This window comes from Lissotriton helveticus, chromosome 11 (assembly GCF_964261635.1).
Source record: "Lissotriton helveticus chromosome 11, aLisHel1.1, whole genome shotgun sequence".
Classification (NCBI taxonomy): domain Eukaryota; kingdom Metazoa; phylum Chordata; class Amphibia; order Caudata; family Salamandridae; genus Lissotriton; species Lissotriton helveticus.
In genome coordinates this window covers 783,696,258-783,721,193 of record NC_136072.1, presented here as the reverse complement: position 1 = coordinate 783,721,193, position 24,936 = coordinate 783,696,258, and the positions used below count along the sequence as shown (strand labels likewise).

At 45.6% G+C, this 24,936-nt stretch overlaps 1 protein-coding gene across 1 annotated transcript in view; it reads right to left on the bottom strand.

The window, feature by feature from the left end:
* Positions 1 to 756: 756 nt before the first annotated feature.
* The window catches only part of C11H2orf42 (chromosome 11 C2orf42 homolog), a 140,669-nt gene continuing 116,489 nt past the window's right edge, over positions 757 to 24,936 (bottom strand). Inside the window, exons 7-8 of the mRNA XM_078666721.1 lie at positions 17,315 to 17,474; positions 757 to 1,902 (exon numbers count right to left, since the gene is read on the bottom strand). Of these exons, the coding sequence (XP_078522847.1) occupies positions 1,694 to 1,902; positions 17,315 to 17,474 (369 nt within the window). The 3' untranslated portion in view covers positions 757 to 1,693. The remainder of the gene's footprint in view (positions 1,903 to 17,314; positions 17,475 to 24,936) is intronic.

The following is a 24,936-nucleotide window of genomic DNA, read 5'->3' as shown; positions in this document are numbered from 1 at the left end:
GTACTTAGTAATACAATTTTAGATGGTCTCTCAGTGAGAGATTATTACATTAGTTACTATAAATTGGTAATGCATGGCCATACCAATAGCAAAATGCAAGTCAAACTACTATATATAACATAGTGGCACCTCCCAATCACATTTAATTTTGTCAAGTGAAGATTTGGTGCCATCTACAATCTATCATTGTACCCAAAAAGAAAGATAACGGATGTAAACAAAGTTAGGACAAACTTATTCAGACAAAATGGCCAAGGCTGTGCTGTGGGTCAAAAAAGTTCTTGGAAAGACCATGCCTTTGTAAGGAACGGTTATTCAATGAGCTTTATGGTGGGTGATGCATGAATGGTATATTACAGACACCAGACTCAATACCACACTCTGATGACTACAATCTAACGGATGAGAGGACTTCCCATTCTCCATCCCCATTTCTTTGGTGTGTTCTCGTCCGAGAACAAAAACAATGGTGCTAGGGAGGGGTTTTGGTGTTGGCTTAATGGAAATGTGTTGGGGCGATGGTGATGCAACAGAGTTGAAAGGGAAGGAAAAGGGAAAGTAAGTTGGGGTATGGGTCAGAGCTCACACCATCACCCTCTTTACACAGGCACATTTAGCCTGCTCCATCAAATTGGTTTAAATTATTATACTTCAGAGCAGAGTGGGTCAGGAGTAGGAGGTCCTGCAGTTTTGACGTAATCCCAGACTCCCTCCAGATGCTTTAAAATACACACATGTAAACAGGTCACATATCTCTGAGGAGACTAAAAGTACTTTTTATGTTTCCATACATTTGCACACCCCACAGCAGGTATCTACAAGAAAGGCAAAATTATTCCTCCTCTCAGTTCATCCCACTCTGATGCATCCTTAATGCTGCTCTTGCAGCGTCATACTATTCACATGAAAGGACCATGAAACCATAATCGGAGACCACTTCTGCTTCCAATTCGCATAAATGTTTGCTGCATGAACAGTCTTTACTTGCCGACTGCTACACATTAAGATAAAGTGAGATGGTTCCAGAAGCCCATTCAGATTTTGATGTAGCACCACAATCCAGCTTTAAATGAATATCGAGGTGAGGGAACCTCTAGGAGAGCATATTAGTCATTGGAGGCAAGCGCTAGGGGTCATTCCATGAACTAAGGATTCTAGTATGCCAAAAGCCCTTCTGGAACATGGATGCCTAGTGGTGTAAGCTATGGGTCTAGCAAAGCAGCGAGTATCCTGCTCTAGGGTGAATTTCAAGGACAACATAGGAGTACATTGTGGCATCAAGAGCTATGAGCTCAAAGCCTGCTCAAGCACTGAGAATCCTGCACTAGTGAACACAGTCCGGACCCATTAGATGGAAAACAAATGGAGCTAAGAAGTGTGAGGTACGTGCCTCTCCAAGTTGTGAGATCCTGCCCTAAGAACAGGTCATGTTCTTGCCATATGTTGACTTCTAGAGGTGACATGGTGGAACTTTGGTGTTTAGTTCCTGTAGTGCGAATCCAGTTCCAGGAACATGGTACTTGTTCTGCAGTCTGTAGATCCCACCAAGGATTATAACTGTGTTTAGAAGGAGACCTCCAGGGAAGGTTCAAACAATGGGGGTCCTGTTCTTGCCTACAGCCTGAGAATGTGATGAACTTCAGAGGCATGAGCTCTCGGCCTGTCCAAGCATGGACGAATTGGCTCTTGTTCCTCAGGGGAATGTTATAGTGGTTAGAGGTGTAAGTTCCAAGGACTGTTCAAGCGGGGGAACTAGCTCCAGGTAATCAGCGGACTGTCCGTTTCGGTGATGCCCATACTCAAACTTGATTCGCAGTTCACCGATCTTTGACTCTGGCAATATATCAGGGATCCACTCGATGATGAAGGGCGTTGGCTCTTTTTGGTCTGGAGACATGGTACCTTTAGAGAGAGAGAAAAAGAAATGACACTTATAAGAGGACACACTTCTAACTTCTCACATTACAAAAGCCTGAACATCCAGGGCACAAAGTAGCCCTCCCAGTACACCCATCTCCCAATCCCCCCAGATTCGTATGCATTTTCAGCTGTTGGCAAACAGATAAATGTATCCATCAGGTAGAGGCTGCATGAGGGGGCAAAGTATAGAAGCAGTGGACACAAGTAAATAAGCAGTCTCCTGACACCTAGGAGCTCTGTCATGCATAACTTAGTTAACATACTACATTCTTAACACTGGCACCCAAGTCATCAAACCCAACCTGAATATTACATCCTCCCTCCTGGTCCCCATTGCACTCTTCTCTGAAATACCTCTACAACTCCCATCCTCCACAGCATCCCACTGGCCAGCTGCATAAAGAACTGACAACACACTCTTGTGTTGTTTATTATGACAGTATTTTGGTGTTTTCAGATGATCTTATGGTGGTGTCTAGTGTTACATAAACAAAAAGATTCTATCAATGTGTGATAGTGATATTTTAGTTTTTTGTATGCGTGTAGTGTGAATAATAGGCTCCCTCTTAGGGTAGTAAAGATGAGAGCACAGTGTGCTTTTTAAAATACCCCTCACACACTAAAAAAATCCTTTAGTGTCATGCTTCATCATGGGGGTCTTCCCGTCCCTCTACGGGGCGTGCTACGACCTACGAACTACGCGGGAGCACTGTTAATTGTGACAGAGGATATGTGATAGTGCAGTGTGAGTGATATCAGTGAAGTGTAGGGACCTAGTTATGTGAGTGTGTTTAAAAAAAGGTTAAAAATTCCCTGGCTAGTAGAAAAAATATATTTTATTCACTTCTCTGGCTGGGAACATTAAGAAGGGGGTTTTGGGGTAGAGCAATTAGCTTGCTACCTGGTCTACATGTTTCGTAAGCAGTCCCCTACTGCTTACTCATCAGGACCTTCTAGTGGTCCCTACTAAAAAGTGCTCAGTTGCTAAAGTAATAAGCCTACAGTCCTATAAACTAGCAGCATAAATCGGCTGGTAGTTTGGGCTTCAGGGCATGAGCTGGCCCGGATGAAGCATGATAAATTATCAAAAATATTGACCTATTGTGGTCTCTGTAAAAGAGAGACACAACAGATAGATATATATATATATATATATATATATTCAACGTAAAGAGTTGCCCCCAAGAAGAGCCTCCAGGTAGATTAGTATTGCACTCCTTTTATTAATGTAAATGCAGCAGCAGCAGTCAAAAAGGAACTTGCTTCCTTATCCATACGCCATACGCGTATGGATAAGGATAAGGAGTTTATGCTCGGCCACAGAAGAACCACACTGCCAAAGCGGACCCAAGATGATTTTTTCAACATAAATCACCTACTTAACGGGAGGTAGTTTTGCAAATGTTTATGCATAAGAAAGCGGCGCTTTTCAGATGGAACTGTGTTTTCACCCACATGGGTTTTATTTTAAAGCATAAATTGCAAACTTTGGGCAGCCTCACTGGAGGTTAAATACAAAATGTACTACATCGACCAGAAGGCCATGGGGGCCACGCCCAGGGAGGCAGGTCGATAAAACTGAGTAATTGCATGTTCTGCCTCAACTTTGCCTTTGCTAAAACGCCACTGAGGAAGGGAGAACCTGAAACGCGTATGGCGTATGGATAAGGAAGCAAGTTCCTTTTTGGCTGCTGCATTTACATTAATAAAAGGAGTGCAATACTAATCTACCTGGAGGCTCTTCTTGGGGGCAACTCTTTACGTTGGATTATTAGCGGCTTGCTCGGCCGCAGAAGAACCACACTGCCAAAGCGGACCCGAGATGATTTTTTCAACATAAATCACCTACTTAACGGGAGGTAGTTTTGCAAATGTTTATGCATAAGAAAGCGGCGCTTTTCAGATGGAACTGTGTTTTCACCCACATGGGTTTTATTTTAAAGCATAAACTGCAAGCTTTGGGCAGCCTCACTGGAGGTTAAATACGAAATGTACTACATCGACCAGAAGGCCATGGGGGCCACGGCCAGGGAGGCAGGTCGATAAAACTGAGTAATTGCATGTTCTGCCTCAACTTTGCCTTTGCTAAAACGCCACTGAGAAAGGGAGAACCTGAAACGCGTATGGCGTATGGATAAGGAAGCAAGTTCCTTTCTGACTGCTGCTGCTGCATTTACATTAATAAAAGGAGTGCAATACTAATCTACCTGGAGGCTCTTCTTGGGGGCAACTCTTTACGTTGAATATATATATATATATATATATATATATATATATATATATATATATATAGATAGATATAGATGATCTGTCATTCAGCACAGGTTATTAACAATGGCAGCGATCTCACATGAAGCTTAGTCTCAATGCTTCATGTACAAGGGAATGAGTTACACTATAACTTCCCCTGGGTGTTCGTTCATAATTGGTGACCGAACATGTATCATTCAACCCCATAAATTAAAGGCTGACTTGTATCAACACACACACACCCGTGACTCAATGCACACAACAGCACCCCACAGGGCGGAGGGTAGAGGGGACCTGATTAATTCGAGAGAAACATTTAAAAAGTGTTAAAAATTATCACTAGACAAAGAATGGAGTTGTAATACATACTAGTGTGACCAACGTTGCATGCCCCATGAGCTGGCAGGCGAAGGGTACTTCACTCGGTAAACTGCAAAAGAAAACCGCAACCTTTACGTGAATTACGGATACCCTCGTAATTCGTTGCTGCCTCGTGGACCATATTTGTTAAAGACTCATGGTCGGAGTCTATTACTTACATTTACCGCATAAGTGCACTGCCTCATTCCTACTCGTTCTGCCGCTCTGAGGACTATTGGCTTTCTGCTCTCGGCGTTCGTTATAACGCCCATGAAATGCATTGTCATCTCTATTGACTGGTGCTGGCAAAGAACTAGAGCGCTCACCCAAGATGGCCGCCGATCGCGGAACACCGGGTGGTTGTAAGGCACGTAAGCGGTAGTCTTTCTACCAATGTTTATGTGTAGAATGAAGTTCGATGTCATATGATTTTTATCAATAGTTATTCATGTATTGCCCAATATTCACTGAGAAACGGAGTATTTTGTTTTTAATCGTTTCCGTGATGGGTAGCACAGTGGGAAGTTCGTACATTCATGGTATCGAGTGAGCTACATTTGAAACTGCACGAAGTAGCCAAGGTGAACAGTCCGACCTCAGGTCTCATGAGAAGCCTACATGTTTTATAACAAGCAGTTTTTCGCCCTAATAGTGCTACTATGCGGAGCGTTTCATTTCTTGAGAAATTGTTAATCTTTGAGAAAGCTTGTTGGTCGTTTGCATGGTGATATGGTACAGTGGGGAATGTTGGAATCGAACTCCATGCGAGACTGCACAGAGATGCTAAAGTGAACAGTCTGACTTCGATTCTCATGTGACGTCTATATGTTAAGTCAGAAGCATTTGTCATCCCTGATTCTGCTACCATAAGGAGCCTCTTTGTGTTCAAAACAGTTATTTTTAACAAGCAGGGTTCCATTCAGTTGGGGAGTGTGTCTACGGGTTCTTACAGCTGACCCCAAGGTATTTCATCATTAAGACCATACTTATTTGATATAATACGAAAGACCCACCTTTGTTCTTTTTCCAATAGGTGCTTTTCGTTATCAATCTGCTCTATCACGGTCCAGGTGATGTCCTCAGGTTTGTGACCACTTTCAAGGAAGTGGTTGGTCAGTTTTGTGCTTGATTTCTTGCATTTTATTGTGCTCTTATGTTCACCTATTCTGGTCTTAATGGCCCTGCCTGTCATGCCGACGTATTCAAGACTGCAAGGGCAGGTGATTAAGTACACAACATTAGTACTATTGCAGTTACTGAAGCTTCTCTGCTCCCATTTTGTCCCATTATTAAAAGTTAGTGTCTTACTCTTCTTAGTCAGACAGCACACCTTGCATCCACCGCAAGGGTGATGTCCTTGTACAAAGTTCGGGTTCCTTTGCGCATTTGCCTTATCCACCTTCGGTCTCGTGTGTACCAAGATATCTCTTACACTCTGTGCTTTTTAGTGTGAAAATATTGGTTTTGGAATCTGTAGACCGCCGCTGTTAACAATCTTCCAGTTCCTATTGATGATCTTGGTTACTTGATCAGAGCTTGTGTTATACGTGGTAACACATATGGGTCTCTGCTCTTCCTCTTTATGTACTTTCTCCTCCAGGAGGCTTTCTCTGCAGTTATTCCTAGCTCTTTTATACGCTTGATCAATGATTCTCTTGGGGTCATTTCTAGCTTTTAATTTCTCCCGTAAGTCATTGGACTGTGGTTTGAAATTGACGATTTCTGTACAGTTCCTGCGTAGGCGCAGGAACTGTCCGTATGGTAAGTTGTCCCTCAGATGTTTCGGGTGAAAACTTTGATACATCAATAGGCAGTTCTTGGAAGTGCTCTAAAAGTGTGTTGTTGTCATCAATCTTCCATCTTTTGGGAAGATATTCAAATCCAGAAATACCAGGTTGCGGTTTGTGGTGATGCTGGTAAATTTCAAAAACTCATCTTGTGAGTTGAGCCAGGTGAGGAACTGTTGAGAGGTCCTTTCATCTCCATCCCAGATGATAAGGATATCATCGATGTACCTTTTCCAGGTCCTGATGTTGTTTCTGAATGGATTTCTGGAGTTCAGTATCCTAGTTTCCTCCAGATGGTGCACATAGTGACCAGCTATGCTGGGAGCAAATGTGCTCCCCATGCTGGTACCATGCTTCTGGAGGTATAGGGTGCCATTGTATTAAAAAAAGTTCTCCTTTAATGCCACAGAACAACATTCCATGACCACGTTTCTTGGGGTTTGGTACTCCCAGTCATCTTCAAAGAGAACGTCTTCGATTATTGCAAGGGTTTCATTGTGCGGCAGACTGGTGTAAAGGCTCTCTACGTCACAGCTGATTAGAAGCTGCGTGTTGGGATCAAATGTCAATTCTTCAAGTAAATTCAGCACGTCTTTTGTGTCTCTGAGATAGGTTGATGTCTTCTGGACCACTGGTCTCAGAAATGCGTCTGCAAATCTGGATACCGGTTCTAGAACCGACCCAATCCCTGAGACGATGGGTCTTCCCTGGGGGTTCTCTAGGTTTTTATGGATCTTCGGTAGGGTGTACAGGTAAGGGGTTCTTGGGTTCTTCTGACACAGGAACTCTCCTTTTCTGGTGATCCAATTGTGGGTCAACGCCTCCTCCACCATCGTCTTGATCTTGATTGTTATTCTCTCGGTGGGATCAGCGCGTAGGGTCAACGCCTCCTCCACCATCGTCTTGATCTTGATTGTTATTCTCTCGGTGGGATCAGTGCGTAGGACCTCATAATTTCTTTGATCTTGTAGTAGTCTTGTACACTCCTTGTCATACTGCTCTTTGTTTTGTATTACTGTTGCACCCCCCTTATCCGCTGGTTTTATCACCACTTCTTTGTTGTTGCTCAATTCTCGCAATGCTTGTTGTTCTTCATTAGAAATGTTTTGGAAGACTCGTTTCTGCATTGGGTTGAGTTCCTCAAGATCCTTCATTATTGCTTTCTCGAATGTCAGGAGTTCGATGGGGGAGTGTGTTGTTCATAGGAGTGAAAGTAGATTTTGGCTTAAGTCCCGTGTCTCCTCGTTCGGTGTTGTCCTTCTCATCTTTGAAGAAGACCTGGAGTTTTAAACGTCTTATGAATTCTTGAATTTCTTTGCGGAGGTGGAATTTGTCCATATTCGCAGTAGGGACATATCCTATACCGTTCTCCAGTACTCTTTTTTGAGACTCAGATAATTCCGTGCCGGTAAGATTTACCACTAGGCTTATTTCTGATTCTTGGACGCGCCTGTCATGCTCCTGGTGGACACCCTCGGGGTTTCTTCCTCTTCTGTGTTCTAATGTACGGAGGTGCCTCTCCGGTTCCTCCCCTTGCTCCGTCCTTGGCGTGCGCCTAAAAAAGAAGCCGATTGATCAAAATAGCCATGGTCTTGTTGGTATCCCCATTGTGGGAACGGACCTTGTGGATGTTGAAAGGGCGGTGGGCCATATTGTGGTTGGGGGTACATCATAGGCTGTGGATAGTTGTTCCATCCCCTTGTGCCACGATAATTGGGTCGTCGAAGATTCCTTTGCGTGCCCTGGTATCTAGGGCTTTTGTTACCACTCGAGTTTGAGCTGTTAGATCCAGCGTCGGATGAATCATCGTTTGTGACGTTATCGCTTGATGGTTTGTAATTGTCTTTTATGTAAGGGTAGATTTTCTCTTTTGTCCACCTGCTAGTGTCTTTTTTTAGTTTCTCATATTGGTTTGCTTTGAGAGTTGTTTCAAAGTCATTTAATGTTTTGTTTAGTTCGTCAAGATATTTCTTCAGATTTGCCGGAAATTCGTAGTTCTTAAGACGTATTTCTATTGTTTGCATCTCCACCTTTAGGTCAGTTGCTAGTCTACTGGCCGTTTTGATTATAAGTACGATCCAGTCTCGTGTACATATCCACGAGATTTGTGAACAATCGATCTTAAAAGTTTTGTCTTCAAGAAAAATGAATGGTTCATTTCAAACTACGAGGCCTGATGGAGCAGTGTTAACCTTCAAATATTCAGACATTAATAACCCATGGATCGCAGTTTTTTTCTGGGTTCTCCTCAGTTCCTCCAGTTCGTCCCAGTCACTATTTCTTGTGGAAGGACACCCAGAGTTAAGCCCTTCGAAAGTCCCTAGAGTGGACATTAGATTGGAGATTTCATCTTCGGTAAATGCAAGACCTAGATCGGCCATTTCTGACAAGAGATAAGCGGTCCCTCTGTCCTCCCTGTGCTGGATACTGTGAGATGCAGAATCACGGAGTGGTGTAGAGGAACGGATCCTAGTAAACTTCCGCAGCTGCACGCTGCCAGTAACTCCAAAACAATCGAGGAAGTGTAGAGGTATTGACAGAATCACCCTCCAAATAGGTATACATAAACAAAAAGATTCTATCAATGTGTGATAGTGATATTTTAGTTTTTTGTATGCGTGTAGTGTGAATAATAGGCTCTCTCTTAGGGTAGTAAAGATGAGAGCACAGTGTGCTTTTTAAAATACCCCTCACACACTAAAAAAATCCTTTAGTGTCATGCTTCATCATGGGGGTCTTCCCGTCCCTCTACGGGGCGGGGCGTGCTACGACCTACGAACTACGCAGGAGCACTGTTAATTGTGACAGAGGCTATGTGACAGTGCAGTGTGAGTGATATCAGTGAAGTGTAGGGACCTAGTTATGTGAGTGTGTTTAAAAAAAGGTTAAAAATTCCCTGGCATTCACAGTCAATTCAAAGTCCCTAATTCAAGAGTTCCTGCTCTAAAAGCTGTACAATTGTTCCTCCAAGTGTCCACACCTTTAGCACCCCCATAAGTCCCTAGTAAATGGTATCTCTAGTATCCCGGGCATGGGTACTAAAGAGGGTCCCTAAGGGCTACAGCATATATTGTGGTACCCTAAGGGTCCCCTCACCTAACCCATGCAAACTGATATTGCAGAACTTGTCTTGGTGAGGATAAAAGAGAAAACACGAAATGGCACACATCCCTGTGTACCATGCCTACAGACCCTGCATGCAGTATAGGTAAGCCACCTCTACAGCAGTCTTGCAGCCCTAAGGCAGGGTACACTATACAATATGTGTGGACATATCTGCATGAGCAGATATGCCCCTGTGAATTCCAAGTCCATTCTTAGATATCACAAGTGAACAGGGAAGCCATTTTAAGTACATGCGCAGGGCACTGGTAAAAACAAGTTCCCCAGCTACATGATGGCTTAACTAAAATCTATGGTATCAAACCCCTTGAATTAATGATCCCACACTGATTCCAGTGATGGATTTATTAATACATTCACCCAGAGGGCACCTTAGAGGTGCCCCTGAAAACCTAAAAGCCTCTAGTGTGCTGGCTGACAGGTGTCGACCAGCCTGCCACCAGACAGGTTTCTGATCTCCTGCAGGTGACAGCCTAAGCTCTCGGAGGGCAGAAACAATGCCAGTTCTTGCGGAGGGGTTATCATTTCCTCCAAGCAGGATGGCTAAGTAATCAGCATATCAAGGCAGGAGGCTTCATAGGCCACTGCCACCTTTGATGTGTGACCACAGCTTTCCCAGACAGGGGAAATGCCAACCCACTGCCTTAGGCCCATTTAGCACCAGGGCAGGAGGGAAATTAGATATGAAGGGAGCCACGGTGCACTCCCAGGTCAGTCACACTCCTAAGGTAAGCTGCCTGATGTGCATCCCTTTAGGAAAATTCCACCATGTTGGTGATGGCAGAATTAGGAACTCTGGGACAGGGTTATGCCCACTACTCACAGGAAGTGATCAAATAGGGGGTGTAGTGACCTCAAGGACAAGTAGTCGACTGGCTACCACCCTTTACTCTCCTTTATGCCCCTAAATCTAGTATTTAGGGCCCCCCCCACCAGGAAGGCAAATTATATCTACCTACGAAGGAGGAAACAGGAGAGCTGCGAAAAGCCAGACCTTAGGAGAAGCAACTGGCCTTGGGCCAACCCTGCTGGCCTGCCTGCTGTCCCCAACTATTGCACCAAAGACAACTTGTCCTGCGGCTGCTCTGCCTCCAAAAGCCAGGGAGGACTGCCAGCACTTCAAGAAGCAACCAGGATCTCCTGTGGAGTAGCAGAGCTGCTCAACTGCACCCTGTAGAACTGCGAGGACTCTGGATCTCGAAAACTCTGATACCGGAAAGCACAACACCCCCAGCCAGAGTTGAAGTGGACCCTCCAGCGTCGAACCCCAACTTGGTTTGTACGGACTGGACTCCCAGTCGCCGATGACGCCTCTTTGTGCAGGCCCCCTCAACCATGAGTGTCTCCTGCAGTGGAAACACCACTACATCCAAGCCCAGCCGGAGGAGAAGTGGACTTAAGGGGTCCCTACTGCCCAAGCATTGAGAGATCTGAGCTACCTCCTGTTCGTTCACCTGGACTGATGCCTCTAGCCCCCCTAGAGCGAAGACATTTTTTTGTTTTCAACACAGTTGTTGCTTCTACAATTGAAATGCCCCATGGTAGCTAAGGGAGATGCTTTGCTGGACAAAGTGATGAACTTCACCCCTTCCATCAAAGATGCAACATTTATTGTTTGTGGAGTCAATCTGGAATCTCCTGCTTCAACACACGGACTAGTCTAATAACACATCTAAGAGGGGAAAATGGGTCTTGTTACTTGCTTTCTATTTCACAACAAATAATTTATAAGTACTTGGATGATCAGATTTCATTAGATTTTTATATGCTAATAGAACATGTGTTTATTAGCACAAAGGCAAATGTAATCTCTTTTGAAGACTGATTACAAGCAAAGTCAATTGTAGAAGAATAACAGATCCCAAACAAATAAGTTCTTAATTCAAACACTGAATCAAGTGGGGAAAGGGATACAAAGCCAGTCAGAACATATAACTTTGCATTACTAAAACTGTTAAACACCTCTGTTGAAACCACCATTTCTACTGTAAACATATCTTCCTTGAAACTAGTTCTTCACTACTAGACCACAACTTTCAGCAAAACTACATCTCATCCCCCAAATACATGCACAAACTGCACATCATCCCACTAGAACAAACCTTTACAAAAACCACACATTCTTCTCTAGATTGCACTCACATTTTTGTTTTGTATAGTGCTGGCTTATCATAAACCAGCCACTTTACAGCGTTAACAAGTTATTTGTAATGGAAGCCCTCTTGACACTTCTCAAAAGAGGGCGTACATTGTTGTCAAAACAAACTGTGAGACAATGGTGGGCACAACTGAATTCTTTCCCATGGACTGATGAGTCCAGTAGATGAAGCAAAAGGTGGCCATTTGATTTGAGGCAATGCCTATTGTAGTACAAGAGGATTGGCAGGATGTCAGTACTTACATCTATTCAAACCAAACAATCATCAATACATCCTACTGTTTGTGGCAGAACAAAAACATGTCACAAGTGGCTAGGGCACCAGATTGAAACCACACCAAATTAACCAACATTATATAGCGGAATCTTTTTAAAACCAGGTGTCTTTCATATATCAATAGTAAAAATGTAAGTAGGCAATTCTGAAATTATCGATAGCCCTGAAGAGAACATCTGTCCAAGGAGCATGTATAAAGCCCAAAATATCACCAACAATGAAAAGGGGACAAGGGAGTTATTTTTTCTTCAATTTGTGGAGGGCTTGAATAAAAAATAGATTCTCTGGAGTAACTGGGTGGATATCGGAGGTGAAGTTACCACTTTTAGGTTCGTCCACAGTTTTCCATTGTTTTTGGGACTCACTTGCTGGTAATCCTGAACTCTAACACTGAGACACTGCTCTCCATCGCCGTTGAAATTGGCATAAAACTAGTTAGACCCAAAACTACACTGTCGCTAGTTAGGCAGTAGCTAGTATATAGGTAAAGCCAAAGTATAGATTATACACTTTAATCTAGAATGCTTCACCTCTACCAGGCACAGACTATTCAAAATCTTTTTTTTTTAAGAATTAAAATTTTAAAAACAACGAACTTAATGGTAAAGTCAGATTTTTATTAAATATGCCGGAAGTATAGCGTTTATAAAGTTGAATTTATCCTGCCTAACACTGCTGGAAGCTAATTTCTGTTAACTTTCTAGCAACTGTCCAGTCAGCGCTTTAACTGAATTAGGTGTGTAAGTGGTGTGAAAGTCCTAGTCAGGTGCCCCACAGTAGGCTGGCCTGAATAGGCAGAGAAGACTCCTCTGAGCTTAGCAGAATAAGCATGGTGGGAGCTGTGGTCATCCTTTTTTCAGGTCTGTTTGACCAACATGTAATACTCTGGGAGGCTTGAAAGTGAGAAAGAACATGATGCCAGGACAATTCTTGCTTAGCCACTGTCTGGGTCCTGAGGATGCTGCATTTGTCCTATCAGACTTCTGTTTTCTTGTTTGCTGGTACAGGGCCTGATTCACACTCTATTTTAGAGTTAGATGTAGGAGGACACAGGCGATTACCATGGTGCTCTCCCCTACACACCCACAACCCTCAGAGCCCACGTTTGGTGTGACTGAAATCTGGCATTACCTTGAAAGATTACATTGATTACTCGGGTGGTATGCCTAGATAACATGCCAGGGATCTCACAATACAAGGTAAGACTTTCGAAGGTTTGCCGTTTAGTTACTTTTTCTTTCATACAATAGTACAACATGACAGAATATTTTTAGGAACAAAACTCATAACATTGGTTCCTATGGGAGAAAAAGGATTAACGGTTCTCAGGTAAGTAAATGACTTACAAGTGGGAGTTTTGGGGGTTAGGACCAGGCTACCCTAAGTTCTAGGTAGGCACTCAAATTGCACCACCAGCAGCACTGGAATGGCTGGGTGCAGAGTGTAGGGGCCCAACGTTCGCTAACAGGGCTAAGGGGGCTTCAGTCAGGGGCTGCTTACAAGCAGGACACTCGGGTGTGGGAGCAAAGCTACTGGGGTTAAGGTCAGCATTGCAGGGGCCAACAAGCACAGTAGCTGCACCACCAGCAGCCGAGGGGCGGCTGGGTACAGTGTGCCAAGGAGGCGTCGGGACCCTGTGGATTCCAATGGAGAGCTTTGGTTCGGCTAGAGGCTGCAGGCTCTGGTAGGGAGACTTCCTGAAGGAGACCACTGGCTGGGGAGGTAAGTTGGGTTATTGGGGGATGCCTGGACACTGTTGGTTGGGACACCCATGGCCGTGGGGCATCGGGTGCAGGGGTGTCTTTAGGTGGTGGGTCTTCTTACCAGGTACGGTCGGGGGAGTGGAGGGGTCTTCAGCTTGAGGTTGCAGGCGTAGTCTTGAAGCTTGAGGGAGGTCAGGGATCACCATATGCCAGCTCAGGATTGTTGGGGAGACCTCCTCGTGGTGATGGGCCACTAACTCGGGCCGTGGGTATCGGGTGCAGAGTGGTGCAGAATCGTGGAGCCGCCAAGATCCGGATTCTGTGGGGGGAGTCTTTGCTTGAGCAAAATCCGGTGTTCACTGGAGGCAAAGTCTGTCGGATGAGTGCAGGGCAAGCCCTGAGGGCTCTGGGGGGCTGCTGGACACACAGAGGTTCTCGCTGTAAGAAGGTTGAAGTCGGGACAGGCCGGTAGGGCTGTGGCCAAAGCAGTAGGTGTCCTCTTCTTCAGTATGGCTCTTCGGACCTGAGGAGGCAAGGTTCAGGGTCACCTCTAAATACTGAATTTAGGTGTCTTAAAATGGGTGTGCAGGTCGGGACCAATGAGTCTCTTCCTCGGGGTGGGTTAATGAGCCTCTTCCTAATTGGATGGGTACCCTCATCTCCAGGATGGAGGGGACTGAGATGGTGCTTCGCCTTGCATGCAAAGGTGGGCACACCTCATCCTAGCTTGGTTTTTCCTCTGACTCTCCCACCCAAAGTGTGGATCAGAACCGGTGGGGGCCAATTGCTGGGGGCAGCAAAAGGCAGGGGCAACATACAAAGGCGGTAGGCCTTTAAAGCTTCCCCTCTCGTGGACCCAGCCCATCCTGGTGGAGGAGGCATGACATCTCTGCCCAGGATGAACTTTGTTTATGGACCCAGAGCCGAGGCTCTCTACCCAGGGGTCTAGAAACCCGCCTGGTTGTGGCAAATAGCAGGCAACCATTCTGGATCCACACCAGGGCTAGTCGTTTTTCAGGGGGCATCTCTAAGATGGCCTCTGTATGCATTTTACATTAAAGTTCACACTGGCATCAGTGTGGGTTTAATGTGCTGAGAAGTATGCTACCAAAGTTCCCAGCTTTTAGTAAAGCCATTATGGAACTGTATAGTTCGTAACATCCAACTCTCAGGCCATATACTCAATGGCTTTACTACACTTTCAATGAATGGACTTGGACACTGTAGGGGTAAAGGGCTCATGCCACTATACCCTCACCTGGGGGCTAGTGCACCCTGCTAGAGGGGTGACTTACCTAGGCCCTAGACCGTAGGTTGCAGGCATGGAACACAGGGCTGTGTGCCATGTTGACTCTTCACTTTTCTGTGCACCAAAACATGCAGCCTGCATTGGCATGACCAGAAGAGTTAGGGAGGCAACTCTTGGGGGGTGGGGGTGGGGATTGAGAACAGGAATTATCCCCAGCAGGGTTCAGGCAAGTCCAGGTGCAGTCGGTCAGCTGCAGGGAGGTCTACGGAGCTTATGTCCCTGTTGCTCAAACAAGAAGTTAGCCAAATGATACTTTGAGTCACTCAGGCTAGCTTGGGATGAAGGTAAGCAGGTTTGTTCTTCCTTCTCAGACAGCAAGACAGTCCTCATGCAGCAGGGAAGTCCTTTTTCAGTAATGTCCACAAGTTCACTAGTGTTCTGATAAGAGCCTCTGGAGGTACAACATTTATACCAAGTGCCAGCATTTTTGTGTGGGGAGAGCCTCCCTGTTCTACATCTGGTTCTGGAAAGTTCTTCCCTTCCCCTGTTAACTAAACTGTCTAGGGGTGACAAAAGGGTATCCAATTGTTTTGTGTGTAGTAGGCAAAGCCCTTTGAAATTAAGTGGGGCAGGGTACAGCCCCCTCCAGACATCCTGCCAGGATGGCCCATCCTGTCCAAAACGAAGCCCTCCCTTTGTTTTACTATCTGGGAGCAATAAACAAACCCGAAAAGCAGAGCCATTTACAGTAATGTGACCCAGGACACTGGCAGAAGGCACAAATGGTTACGACAAGAAAATGCCAACTTCCTAAAAGGGGTGTTTTCATAATTGTGACTTAACATCTAACTTTACCATTAAAGAGATTTTTAAATGACAATTCATTTGAGTGTAATCTGAATATCTCCATTTGCACCCAATCCAATGTTATCACTTATTAAATGTACTAAGGTAACCCAGTGTTAGTGGGAGGGATAGGCCTTACAACAGTGAAAAAACGAGTACACAAGTCCTACTTTTTATGTACAATGCACATTGCCCTGTGAGCCTTTCGTGACCATCTTGGGGGTGATTTATATGTAATAAAAAGGAAGGTTTAAGGCTGGCAAAACACGGACAGACCCAGTGGCAGAGCAAGGGGGGGGGGGGGGGGCGGGTACGGTTTGCCCCAGGCAGCACAAGTTTTGGGGGCGGCAGCCCCCCCGCACTCATGCCTGCCGTCTCAAGGTGGCAATCACCCCCCCATCCCGCTCCTCAATCAGCAGCCGAAGGGCAGCAAATGGTCAAAATCTTGCCAGCACCCCACCCTGCTCTTTAATGCAGCTTCAGAAGGGCAGAAAACACTTGGACCGCCACGGGCTGCCATAGCGCTAGCTACGCCACTGGACAGGCCCGAGACAGATTTTAAAAGGCTACCTTAGTGGGTAACACAATGAGGGCTGCAGGTCAGCTAGTTTAATTTAATTTACAGGCCTTGGGTACATGCAGTACCATTTACTAGGAACTCACAAGTAAACTAAATGTGCCTAATAGGTGTAAGCCAATTGTACCATGCTTGAGAGAGAAAGCACAAGCACTTTAGCACTGGTTAGCAGTGCTAAAGTGCACCGAGCACTAAAATCAACAAATACAAATCCAGCAATACAGAATGGGGTGAAGGCAAAATGCTTGAGCCAATACCACACCAAGGAAGGCAGGCCTAACACGCATCATGTGTAATATGGCCCTATTCAGTTATCTTGGTGTTCTGGTGACATTTACAAACCACTTGGCCTTTGGACTCATGCTTTATGATGTCACCAGGACCCCTCGATTTAGCTAGCAACTGATGTTTGCGGCTGATGCTTAGAGGTTCTGGCGGTTAAAGACAAAAGTCTTTGAGAGGTGCTTGGCAATCTTATTCTGAGGTCCTGAAGCTCGTATAGGAGAGATTTAATGAAAAAAATTGAGCAGCAGATATTAAAAAAAAAAGGAACAAGGGAGGCAAGAAGAAAGCACCCTTTCATCCTTTCAGGAGGACTTGGGCCAGTGCTGCCACTAGTGAGAAGTAGTGAGGATCATTGTGAGTAAACCGCGTGCAGCAACCTCTCGTGCTACTGCAAGATGGAGTGAGAAAACCAAAAGAGAGAAAAAATAAGGTACAGCAATGATGCCGAATGAGTGGGACAAGTGAGAACATGGCAGAAAGATATAAAAGAATTTAGGACGAAAAGTAAGGTTAATTGAAAAAGTGTGTCAGAGCAGAGGGAAGGACGAAGAGGTCAGCTAGGTAGTGTAAAAGGGAAAACAGGTGCGTGCAAAAAGGAACTAAAAGAAAGGGGAAGTTACACAGGTACTGAAGTGGGAAATGAGAATGCAGGAAAAGTGAGAAAGAGGGGATGAATGGGGAGAAAATGTAATAGTACCAGGAAAGGTGGAGTAGAATGGAGCAGACAGTTCTTGTAGGCCCCATACAGAATTCAGAATAATAGCCGTGACTGAACATACCCACTTTAAGGAAGGTTTTAAGCTCCAGGGGCCGGATGGGCTGCTTGTCTGCCCGGCCATAGCTTTCAGCGATGCTCTCCACCTCTACCTTTGGGCATTTGAAGAGCTCGTAGGTGCCATCGCTGTTCTGCACAAAGCTGCGTGTGATTTCCAAAGGCATCTGGAGCAGTGAAGGAAAAAGCAAAGAGATTATGAATGGGTATCAGAAGGGGAGAAGAGTGCATAGAGAAAATGAAGAGAATAGAAAAGGTTGAGGCTGGAGAGACAATGATATGTGATATGAGAGAGTAGCATCATAACAACAACAAAAATATTGCAACTGGAACAAAAACTTGCAGACAAAAACTATAGGGATAGCCCAGTAAGCCTATTATGAACTGAAATCATTACAAATCATAAGAAGCTGCACAATTTAAATTCTTCCTTCCAAACTGGCCACTTTCTGAAAACACAATATTTAATTAATTTTGAATCAGTAAGGAAATCATATGTTCTGGTTCCAAATGCATCTCTGGGATAAAATATCTGGATTAGGATTTTAACTTTTTTCATTTGATGTTCTTTATGGAATGAGGCAAAGACAAACACTGAAAATCAAAAAATAATTAAAAGCATTGAGACTTTTCAGTACTAAACAGTGAGTTGGGAGATGTTTATTTAGGTAGTCAGATAAAACAAAAAGGGTGCTGTAGGAAGCTGGCTCTGTATATGATATTGCAACTAGGTGGTAATACCGTGCAGAGTCCAGGGGTTCCCCAAAAGTGTACAGGGCTCAATATAAAACCCAAAGTGCTCTACTAGTGGTAGTGTAGGCGAGTAGCCTTAGGCCTAGCAGAGGAGTGTAAGACATTTATTGCATAACAATGATCAATAATGGACTCACGATTCAGGAGGACATCCGAGCAATTTTAGAAAATTATACTTTGTTTGCACTTTATGTTAAGACTAAGATCTTCGTAATAAGGTAAGTAAGTTTGTAATTTAAAATACTTTTCACTTCGAAAAATAAACACTGACATTTTTTTAACATAGTCCAATGTTATCCTCTGGGGAAAACAATATTGCGGTTAAACAGGCAAGAACTGCACTGTCAATCCCAGACTTCTGAGCCAAAAGTCAGCAAGGGCGAGAAGTCAGCTGAGATCCAAAACTGCACCATCAACGGCACAGGGGCGGCCAGGTGCAGAGGTCAAAATCAGAGTTCGAATCAAAGCTTTCCAATGGATACAAGGGTGCCTAAAGCCCCACAGCTTGTAGGTAAGTAGACCAGTTGCAGGGGCAAAGCTTCAGCTGTTAGGTTAAGCATGGTGGGGGGCACAAAGCAGAACTAAACATACACCAATAGTGACGCAGGGGAGGCCGGGTGCAGGGTGCAATTTTGATATTGGGCGCCCAATGTTTTCAATGGGGATTCTTCTTTCGGCAAAAAGGCTGCAGGCACAGCACCGAAGGTTGCTGGAGGAAGACAAGCGACAGCAGAGGTAAGTAGAGATGTAGGGGGTCATAGCAGCATCATTGGCTCAGCTCACCAAGGCCCAGGGGCTTCAGGTGCAGGGGTGCTTTTCAACGTCGGAGTCTTCTTTCCGGAGCCAGTCAGGGGGATCCTCCCGATTCACATTGCAGGCGCAGTCGTGGAGGTCAGGAGCGGTCAGCCAATGATGGACACAAGGTCAGAATCGCAGGGGAGACTTCACTGCGCAGGTGAGCCACTCAGACTCGGGCTGTGGGCGTTGCGTGAAACGTGGGCAGGAGATGCAGATCCGCCTGGATCCGGAGTTTTGGGAGTAGGTTTCTTCTGGACAAATCCACTGTCCACAGGAGATTGGAGTCTTTCAAAAGCAGCAGTCCTCCCAGAGTTTCAGAGGTGACTGGCTGCAAGACAGGTCGCAGAAGCTGGAGAAAGGCTGGTAGGGCTGGGGCCAAGGCAGTCTTCTTTCTTCTTAGGTCGTCGCAGATCTAGTTTCTAGGTCAGGGGGTGCCACCTAAAGACTAGATTTAGGGGTGTTTTAGGGAAGTAGCAGTTAGGGCCAATGGGCACCTTACCTGGGAGACTACACCGTCTATTATGCCACCCTCCTGTGGGAGGGGGCCATAGACCTAACCCTGATTCGAGGGTCCCTGCCCACCTTCAAGTTGGTGGGGACAGAAAGATGCATTTAATCTTGCTTCCCCCACCTCTGGGTGTAGTTGGCAGAGGTGGGCACACCTCCCATTCTTCTGAAGTTTTCCCACCGATTTTCCCACCCAAAGTGGAGGTGTAAACCAGGGGCTGCTTTCTGCTGTTAGCAGCAGAGACTGGCGGCTCGCATTACAGAGGCCTCGCCTCATCGAGCACTGGCCCATCCTTAGGGAGGAGGCATGACACCTTTGCCCAAGATGTGCATTGTTTCTGGTCCCAGAGAGAAGGGGCTCTGTACCCAGGGGTCATGAAACAAGTCTGGTGGTGACTGGCTGCCTACAGCCGGTCAGAGACCACACCAGGGTTGGCAGGTTTTCAGGGGGCACATCTGAGGTACCAAAACATAAGAAAGGAAAATGCTACTTACCAGTATGCATCTGTTCTTGGCATGTAGAGCTGCAGAGTTACACACGGTGCATCAATCGCCACCTAGTGTTGGGCCTGGATGTTTGCAGTTGTTTTTGTCCTGAAAAGTCTTTGGAAGTCACAAGATAGGGGACTCCTCCTTTGGATTACACTGCGCATGGGCATCGGCTCCATCCTTAGATTGTTTTTCGCCAGCAGGGAAATGATGGAGTTTTGTAAGAAACAAGAAGGATGCTTATGTAAGCTGTATCTAATTAAGATAATACTGGAACAGATAACGGTAGCCGGGGAGACGGGCTGGCGTGTTTAACTCTGCAGCGCTACAGACCAAGAACAGATGCATGCTGGTAAGTAGCATTTTCCGTTCGAGGTATCTGAACTGCAGATTACACACTGTGCATAGATTGTATAGCAGTACCCACTCTTAGCGGCGACCACTTGTATCTGTTGCAGTCGTTTGAAACAGTGTTTTGAGCACATCCTGGCCCACAGTCGCTTGTTGTTTAGTTTGCACATCTACACTATAGTGTTTTGTGAATGTGTGCGGTGTAGACCTTGTAGATGCTTTGCAGATATCATCTAAGGGAATGGTACCTAAAAACGCAATTGAAGACCCTATCTTTCTTGTAGAATGGGCTTTAGGAGGGACAAATAACGTACGTTTAACTTTATGGTAGCAAATCTGTATGCATTTGACAATCCACCTAGCTATCTCAGATTTTGATATGGGGCTGCCTTTGTGTGGTGGTGAAAAAGACACAAAGTGGTTTAGTTTTACGAAAAGGTTGTGTTCTTTCAATGTAGTAAAGCAATGCTCTTTTGACATCTAAGGTATGAAGAGCTCTTTCTGAAACGGTTTGTGGCTGCGAGAAGAATACGGGCAGCTCTACAGATTGATTGAGATGGAAGGGTGAAATTACTTTTGGAAGGATATTTAGGATTAGTTTGGAGAACAACCTTATTATGGTGCATTTGCAGAAAAGATTCTTGAATGGTGAATGCTTGTAGCTCACTAACTCTTCTGAGAGAAGTAATAGCTACTAGGAAAGCAACTTTCCAAGTTAAGAAATGCAGTTCACATTTACGTGAAGGTTAAAAGGGAGGTCCCATTAACCGTGTGAGAACAATGTTTAAATTCCACACAGGTGAAGGTGGTGTTCTGGGAGGAATTATTCTTTTGAGGCCTTCCATAAAAGCCTTTATGGCAGGTACTCTAAAAAGTGATAGATGTGGTCTATTTTGTAGGCATGCTGCAATAGCAGCAAGATGCAGTCTAATAGACGTGTACGCTAAGTTACATCTTTGGAGGTGTAGTAAGTATCCTATGATGTGTTGAATAGACACATCTAAAGGATTGATGTCATTGTTATGACAGTAGATTACAAAACGTTTCCACTTGGCTGCATAACATGCCCTAGTGGTGTGACGTCCAACTTCTTTCATAACGTTTATACAGTCCGGGGGAAGGTTAAGGTAACCGAACTCTAGGACCTCAGGAGCCAGGTCGCTAGGCTGAGCTGAGCTGGGTCCGGGTGTCTGATATCTCCATGGTTCTGGGTTAGGAAGGGTGGAGGCAGGCATAACTTTTGGTGCCGTATCACAGAAAGTTGCAGCAGTGTGGTGTACCACGGTTGTCTGGCCCAAGTTGGAGCAACTAGAATGAGAGTGAGGGAATGTGGCTGTAGTTTGCGTACCACTAGTGGAAGCAGTGGGAGAGGTGGAAAAGCGTTCGCAAATTTGCCGGAGCAGTTCATCCATATCGCAGTGCCTTTGGAAAGCGGGTGTGGATATCTGGCGGCGAAGCTTGGGCATTTGGCGTTTTCGTGGGTGGCGAAGAGGTCTATCCGAGGTTGTACCCACATTTGAAAGAACGGTTGAAGAACTTGTGGATGAAATTCCCACTCGAGGATCTGTTGGGTCAGACGGCTTCACAGATCTGCTATGGTGTTTTGTACCCCCGGAACATGCTGGGCTAAGAGGAAGATGTTTAGAGGTATAGCCCATCTCCATATCTGGTTCGCTAACAGAGTTGCAGAGAGTGTGTACCCCCCCTCGCTTGTTTATGTATAGGCTGTCCGGAATTCGGTTAAAACCGAATGTTAACGACAGCACCCTACCGACTGAAAATCAGATGACCCGGTTTAATCCGAGTGTCACAGATTTTTTACATATTTGTTGCTCCACTTAGCCACTTGAGAGAGCCAAAGGAGCACAAAAAAGAACTATCCTGCTTGCATATTAAAGAGCATCTGAAGACGAGAGATCAGCCCGCTCATGGTGCTGAAGGTCGTCTATCGTTTAGGGCAGGCTCCTGGGAGTTTTGGAGACAAATATTCCAAGGTACGGACATTTAGTTCATCGACCGCACCAGAAGTCAGACCTGGGGAGAAAGGTCTAAATGTGGTTAAAGCGTTGCAGCTGGAGTGAAGTGGAGACCCTTGGTGCTTGCTGCTCGGTGTCGGAAGTTTGCCACCGGCCGCATTCGCACACAACACCCGTATTTACATGCTGCGAACCCCGTATCAGTACCGCACCACACAGCTCCTCTCGTTTGGTGCCGTTATCCGCTCCATCCGCGTTTTCATAGCAGAGCGGCGTTGAGGGGGTTATATAGTGGAGGAGCGGCTCATTGGATTCTTTAACAGCCCTTAATCAGGAAAGGATGCCTTTTTAGCATAGTTAGCCTGATTGTCTATGCCAAAGATTGTACAGTTTTTTTATCCTATGCACTTAGGGAGCGGGAATGGAGCATCCACCCCACCGAGAAAGAGAGTGAGTGGCTGGGTTTGGGCGTGCGCCGCCTCCCACTGCTGCGGATTTAAGCCAGCAGGGTCGCGGGGGCAGCGAAGAGAAGCCCCCACTCTGCGTTCGTTGGACAAAGGCAGCGGAGTGTTTCCGGCCACGCCTCGGTCTGCAGAACAGCCAGAGGGGCGGCACCAGCAAAAGGAGCTCTCATAGCTTCTAAAGGGACACGGACTATCCTGGAACTTGCTTTGCGGCAGCAATCAGTGGGAAACACTGATTCACCCCCATTAAATTAGGGGCACCACATTGGTTGGCAACTGCGTACTAAGCGACCCCCGATAGTGTCAGTTTTTGCGCTAGGTTTTGTGGTGTTCCACGGTGGAGTGCTCTGCGGGTAATGTATTCAGTGTTAAAGTTGCTAAACTCCCTAATTAGTGTGGGCGCTTAATGATTTGATTGCTTTCCAGCAAAGAAGAAATACATGGAGGGGGGGTGGGAGGGCAGTGTGGGAGGTAACCAGCTTCCAGGGAGCTCAATCCAGCACTCACCACGAACACTAACAGTCCCCAAACATCTCTGCCCGCATTGAATATCAAGAGGAGACAACGACTGCTGGTGCTCCAAGACTCAGCAGATAAGTTCTGCGAGGGAGCTGTTTTACAGGAAAGGTGGCAGGGCATTGTTCAGTGGTGCATTAATTGTCCTGCCTTTGCGTGATTATCAATAATAAAATGAACGTAATTAATCAGTGAGCAGTAAGGAGGCCGCGTGGGAAGGCCAAGATGCTGGCAGGCAGAGCTGCATGGAGCTCAAAGGGCTGCATTCTAAAGCCCCTTCCCCCCCCTGCTTAGGAAACTTCCCGGGCACAGACGGAGCCGCACCCAAGTACTTCACAGGTCTTTAAAAAGACCATTTACATATTAACGAGGCTTTGCTTTGTTTTCAACCCTTCATCTCCAGTCTGGAAGAATTAAGGATTCTCCCACCTGGAATTTGGCTCTATTTGGGCCTCTGCTGCCAGGTGGGAATGGTGCAGGGCTAAGTGGAGTGTGCAGGACGCCGGATGCGGGATGCTGCTATTGCTGACTGGAGACGTGTGAACTAATTGAAATTGGAAGCCTGGCTTCCACACACCGCCCACAGTCTGACAGCAGGGTTGATGGAACACATGCTTTCAATGAGAGTCACTGAGGGCAGTTGAGGGATGGGACTGCTACAATTACACTTATAAAGAAATGTTTGCCAAGTCCAGGGGAGAGTTGGACTTCTAGCCCTTCCCCCTAACCTGACTCACAGGCGAGCCTGCTCAAAAATGATCGAGGAGGGAGAACGTTCAAAGTTAGACCAACTCCTTCTCCATACCACAAATCCACGGCATTCTTCATGCCACAAATCCATGACGAAAGGCAGCAATTTATTTCCTATGCTTCGTGCTTTTTTATGCACGCATGCGTATTGATGCAACATTCATTTTGCCAACAGAAGGCAGCTGCAACTCAACCCTAACTTGCTCTGTGTTACCCTTGACTCGGCCCTTACAGGTCTCATTTTATTGGGATGTACACATGGTGACATTAAGGCTAGCACCTGGAAGCTTTGACAACGGACAAACCAGGCCCCCTGCTTGGAGCTGTTGTGGTCTGCCGTCTGTCTTACTGAGGCTGCACCCCAAGTACTTCACAGGTCTTTAAAAAAACAATTTACATAACGAGGCTTTGTTGTTCTTCACCCCTTCTTAGAGCCCCTGCAGCTACACTCTTACATGGAAAACAGCTAGAGCTGGAGCACTTTAATTCATTTATTTATTCTAATTCATGTGTGCGTGCTTTCCGTTTTTGGGAATACAGATCCATACATTGTTCGCTGTATAATCACAGATCCGTTCTAATTAATAAAATCCTTGTTTAAAGCGCTATGTGCCCTGCAGTGTAAATCGTGTTGTATTTAATGTGCAACAAGCGTCTCAAGTCTAGCAATCTATATACGTTGTTTGTGGGAGGAAATGTGTAACGATTAAAACAGCCATAGGCAGCCTTTAGTTTCCACCTGTATACATTTTATGTTACAACCGTTCTATAGATTTGTTTGACTACGGTGTGTTTTGTGAAGTATTCTTTGATTTTTTTAACTGGGAGTTTCTGTTCCACCCGTTGGTTTGTGCACATTTGCCATTGATTACATGGTTGCTTTCCTTCTAAGGCATTTAGAATAATCGAACGCATTCCCTGTGCAATATGCATCGGTTAGCCCACTCATTTCATTCCCTGAACAGCAAGCCTTCTGTTTTTAGAGCCTACATTTGTCTGATCTGTTGCTCAGCCAGGGATCGAAC